Below are 6,000 nucleotides of genomic sequence, written 5' to 3'. Positions count from 1 at the left end.
ATATTTTTGTTCGAGCATATTGTTTTTCTTAAATTGTATAACATTTCATACCAATATAACATGTTACTTTTATTATTCTTTCCTTAGTTTATTTATTTTGTATTTGCATTGTATCAAAGGTCAAATTTATTTGTTCATTGTATGTTCATTGGTGTTAATATATCCTTTGATTGAGTTAAGCTATTTCAGTTGATATTTTATAGTGTGTCTTTCTATGTTGTGATGTTACACTATTGTTTCAGAAAAAGGGTGAAGGTTTGGTACCATTAAAACGTTTAAACCCGCTGCATTTGTTTGCACCTGTCCTAAATCAGGAATCTGATGTTCAGTAGTTGTCATTTGTTGATGTGGTTCATAAGTGTTTCTCGTTTCTCGTTTTTTATATAGATTAGACCGTTGGTTTTCCCGTTTGAATGGTTTTACACTAGTAATTTTTGGGGCCCTTTATAGCTTACTGTTCGGTGTGAGCCAAGGCTCCCTGTTGAAGACTGTACTTTGACCTATAATGGTTTACTTTTTTAAATTTTGACTTGGATGGAGAGTTGTCTCATTGGCACTCATACCACATCTTCTTATATCTATATCTGCCTAAAAATTTTGATGAACTTATGGTTTCTGAGTTATGTGCATGAAATTGTTTTAGGCAAACACAAAATACAAATAAGAAGTTTCCAGTTCTTAAGGATAAAAGCACCTCATAATCATTTGCTCCTGGTAAACAGTTGAGGCAAAAAATTTCAAGGCAAAAAAATGTCTTGTTATAAATAATTTATTAAAATTGTGAGTATCGATTAACAATATATCAAGTATTTCTTCCATGTCTTTCACTATTCTCATTCACTAAGGTATGTGCAGGATGATAAGACAGAATCCCTCTATCGTCTATGTATTGTAGATGTGGGTTTGGATGTGTATTGTTCATACTGCCTAATGACGTATAGCTGAAAAAACATACAGAAAAATACTTATTTACCACTATTTATTGGCTATTCGCTGTTTATAAATCTGATGCATTCTGGGGTAATATTTTCAAAAGCATACAGCAAAACCATGTGATTGGTTAAAAACATCCTAAACAAAGAAAATTCAATCAAAAAATTAAAATAAATCAGTTGAACAGTTCTCAAGTTAAGGTGCATGGCTATAAAACAATCTCCATGGAAATGTGATGTGTGCCAATGCTAATACAACTGCATATCAAATACCACTGACTTATCATAAGTCGTTCCCTTTAAACACACCTAAACACAAACATTAACTTGTAAACTATGTAAAAATTTCAAAGTCAATGAACCATAATTAGGGGGTGGGGTTATATAATCTCCATGGAAAAGAGACTTACAAATGCCTATACATTCGCATACCAAATATCATTGACTTATCATGAGTTGTTCATCTGTAACTGATCTAATAACAAACTAATACATGTAAACTAAGCAAAAGTTTCAAAGTCAATAGACCATGACTGAGGGGTAAGGACCAAATATTCTCTATGGAAATGAGATGTTCTAATACATGTACTTGAACAACTGCATACCAAATATCGTTGACTTATTATGAGTGGTTCATCTGTAATCTAATAACAGACTAATACATGTAAACTAAGCAAAAGTTTCAAAATCAATAGGCCATGACTGAGGGGACAGGGCCCAATAATCTCCATGGAAATGAGATATGCCAATGCTTATACAACTGCATACAAAATATCATTGACATACCACTAGTAGTTAACCATAAACTCACCTAATCACAAACTAATACATGTAAACTAAACAAAAGTTTCAAAGTCAATAGACCATGACTGAGTGGTAAGGACCAAATATTCTCCATGGAAATGAGATGTGCTAATACTTATACAACTGCATACCAATTATCATTGGCCTACCACAAGTAGTTCCCCATAAACTGAGACATGTAAACTAAGCAAAAGTTTCAAAGTCAATAGACCATGACTGAGGGGGCAGGGCCAAATAATAATATCCATGGAACTGAGATGTGTCAATGATAAAACAACTGCATACCAAATATCTTTGACATACCACTAGTGGTTCACCATAAACTAGACCTAATCACAAACTAATATATTGTTGACAACACCGCCGCAGCAGCCGCCAACACCAAAAAACAGCATACCTATGTCTCACTTTTTGACTCCGTCAAGGCGAGACAAAAACTGAACCAAACATAATATATTATATATATATATATATATATATATATATATATAAAGATAGGAAGCCTTTTATGTTAATTATATACAAGTTATTACAAGAGATCTATCTCATGACAATGATGAAGTTTCAAATTATCTCCCTTTCTTTAATTATCTAGTTTTTCTGTAATCATCAAATAATATACTGTGAATCCAGAAATTATTGTGAAATTTTTATAAATGCAAATAATGAGACTGTGTGAGTATGGTAATAATAAGAACTTGCATTCTTGTATCTGATAGATATATTTGTAATAATAAGAACTTGCATTCTTGTATCTGATAGATATATTTGTATCAACTTTTCCTGAAATTGCAACAATAAATCTCACATTTTTGTCAATTCTTCAAAAATGGAAATAATAAATGCACGCAAGAATTTCTGAATTTACAGTAAACATCTTTTCCAATTCATACATACCCTCTATCATATAAACTGCAATAAGGAATGTTTAGAGATCTAAGGAACTGCCATATATGTTTGTACGACCAGTTAAGTAAAGGATTTACTCTCATAAACTGTGGCCAATCTGCATCTGTCATTGAAAAGGATTCTAAATGACCTTCAAGAAACATGTAAAATATAATTGAAAACACAGTCATACATTAGGATTAATATTATGAGGGTTTTATCTTAGAAAACGATAAAATATTTCTTTTTGACCTGAATATGCATACAATATTTGTCACTGGACATTAAACAAACAATAATCATTTCCCTGAAATAAAGACATAAAGATTAATGAAAGTATTCCATTTCTTTTTTTTAAACCAAAATGATATTATTGTACTGATGGTAAAACTAAAGGCTCTCAAGAGCCTGTGTCGCTCACCTGTATTTACTGATGCTTTGGAAATCATGTAAAATAAGGTTAAAATCATAATTGATAGTATTAGATATTAGATATTATAATGATATCTAAGATGATAAAAAAAAACTTCAAAATTTCTGTAAAATTACTAACTCAGGGGCAGAAACCCAACAACGGGTTGTCGGATTCGTCTGAAAATTTCAGGGCAGATTAATCTAAATCTGATGAACATTTTTGCCACTGTCAGATTTGCTCTAAATGCTTTAGTTTCAGAGATATAAACCAAAAACTGCATTTTACCCCTATGTTCTATTTTTAACCAAGTCGGCCATGATGGTTGGAAGGCGGTGTCATTGGACAATTTTTTTTAACTAGATACCCTTATAATGATTATGGCCAAGTATGGTTAAATTTGTCCTAGTAGTTTCAGAGAATAAGATTTTTGTAGAAGATTACAAAAATTTACTAAAAAATTGTTAAAAATTGACTATAAAGGGCAATAACTTCTAAAGGGGTCGACTGACAATTTTGGTCATGATAACTTATTTGTAGATCTTACTTTGCTGAACATTATTGCTGTTTACAGTTTATCTCTATCTATAATAATATTCAAGATAATAACCAAAAACTGCAAAATTTCCTTAAAATTACCAATTCAGGGGCAGCAACCCAACAACAGGTTGTCAGATTTGTCTCAAAATTTCAGGGCAGATAGATCTTGACCTGATAATCAGTTTTACCATAGTCAGATTTACTCTAAATGCTTTGGTTTCAGAGATATAAGCCAAAATCTACATTTTACCCCTATGTTCTATTTTTAGCCATGGCGGCCATCTTGGTTCGTTGGCAGGTCATCGGACACATTTTTTAAACTAGATACCCTAATGATGATTGTGGCCAAGTTTGGTTAAATTTGGCCCAGTGGTTTCAGAGGAGAAGATTTTTGTAAAAAGCTAACGACGACAGACAACAACGACGACGACGGACGCCAAGTGATGAGAAAAGCTCACTTGACCCTTCGGGCCAGGTGAGCTAAAAAGAAGCTAAGGTGTTTAAGTATCTACTTTCCACCAAATGTTCAGTTATCAAATGTACAACTTATTCAAATGCTGAAATGCTTATAACACTAAATAAAGTATATCACTGAATTTGCTAATATGCTATTATAATGCAATACTTTTTTAGACATTCTTTTAAATAGCTAGAGAATTTCTGAACTGATTAAACCACTGAATGTTGTAAATTATTAGCATGATTGCTTTGATATTAAAATTATGCCTATATGCTTATAGCCATGGTACTGTGAACATATAAAGCAAAATTATTACAAAGTAAAATCAATGAGAAACAACTGCTGTTTAGGTTGAGAGGTTTGTAAGAAATGAGAGCAGTGATATGTTATCCAGACCATGATTGACCAGGTTATGTACTCCCACACAATGTATATTACTCCTTTTATTGGCTAACAGGAAGTATATCATGGAAGGGACTGAAATCTTACCACAATACACCACATAACCAGATGAAGCTTGATGCCTTATATATCAAAGAAATAACACTTGTAAATGTTGAGAAAAATGTGAAAAAATTTCACAAATGTGCACGAAAGTCTCAAGATTTTAGTTTTTCAGCAAACAGGATGTGAACATCAAAGGAATTGAAAATGTTTCACATGGTATGGCTTAACCAGATAAAGCTTTGTGCCAAATAGCATGAAGCTACAACCTAAAGATATGTAGAAAAATGTGTTATGGATGAACAGGTGGACACACAGGGGTAAAGTATAACCCCTGTAAAATTTTATATGGAGAACTGTCTATTTTTGAAGACTGTAAGTCATAAACAGCTTTTCACATATTCAAGTATTACTAGTAATACATCCTTCGCTTTCAAATTTTGGGGATTAGAAGGCTCCTAATGAAGGTAGATCCAGAAAAGCTCTTTGGATGCACAAAATATATCAAGTGTTATTTCAATTTGTCCTCTAGATGTCTTGTAGTTATTTACCCCATATCTCATTTCATTAATATTCACATTATTTTTTTTTTTCTCACCTATACCAATTGTTACCATTTTTCAAATATTTTATAACTGATGTAACCGCACAATATTTACTTCATTCAAATGATAATTTCTTCATTAAAAACCACAAGCTTGATTATGTTCATTTACAGAAAATACTCACAAGAATATGGATCTGTTTTTCTTGTTCCCATTATAACAGCTTTTATACCCGGATGACCTTTTTGTAATTCTGTCAGACTATCTTTAATTCGTCCATGGTAATTCAGCATTTCTAAACCATAACTAAAATCAAAGAAAAGCACATGTTAGGAAATGCATAGATAAAATTTAAACCTCTGATGAAAAATACACTCATTGACAAAATTGAATTCATCAACCTTGTATAATGTTACAATATTCATGAAATGAGATATAAATGATGATATATATGAGCCGTACATCAATGTGATGGAAACAAAGCGACAAAAATTGCTAAAAGTCTTATAGGGGAAAACATAGAGTCTTCAACAAAAGACAGATGTCTATATATTATGTCAAGCTCTAAATCATTCAGAGTCTATCAAAGTTACACATATTTACATATATATATATATATACAGTGCTCCAAGTTGAATTGTTCATTGTTAAACTGCATAACTTGTATATTGCCATTATATCTCTCAGTCTATTTTTAATTCCCACCCTATAATTCCCACCATGCAAATCACTATCCACAAAACTAATTATTGTATAAATGTGCACAAATAAATAAAATTTCCCTCCTTATCAATGCCAATTAAGTTAACTAGACATCATTGAGATGGGAGCCATCTCTGTGGGCCCCGCTGTAAATGATGTGTGGTAAAAAATTTGTATGGATAAGCTGATATGAAGCACTTTATTAAGTTTTGACCTTGAACTTTGACCTAGGAAGTTGTACAAACATTATGAAACACACTCTGGTGTTGGTTA

The 6,000-nt window shown here is 31.9% G+C and overlaps 1 protein-coding gene across 1 annotated transcript in view; it reads right to left on the bottom strand.

Annotated features, from left to right (window-relative positions):
- Nucleotides 1–753: 753 nt before the first annotated feature.
- LOC127704851 (FAD synthase-like) overlaps nt 754–6,000 on the bottom strand; it is a 44,925-nt gene continuing 39,678 nt past the window's right edge. The window contains exons 11-13 of the mRNA XM_052209077.1: nt 5,210–5,331; nt 2,634–2,775; nt 754–941 (exon numbers count right to left, since the gene is read on the bottom strand). Of these exons, the coding sequence (XP_052065037.1) occupies nt 803–941; nt 2,634–2,775; nt 5,210–5,331 (403 nt within the window). The 3' untranslated portion in view covers nt 754–802. The remainder of the gene's footprint in view (nt 942–2,633; nt 2,776–5,209; nt 5,332–6,000) is intronic.

The sequence above is a fragment of the Mytilus californianus genome, unplaced genomic scaffold (genome assembly GCF_021869535.1).
Source record: "Mytilus californianus isolate M0D057914Y unplaced genomic scaffold, xbMytCali1.0.p SCAF_6, whole genome shotgun sequence".
Classification (NCBI taxonomy): domain Eukaryota; kingdom Metazoa; phylum Mollusca; class Bivalvia; order Mytilida; family Mytilidae; genus Mytilus; species Mytilus californianus.
Note: the sequence above shows the minus strand (reverse complement) of the source record. Positions and strands in the feature narration are given on the sequence as shown.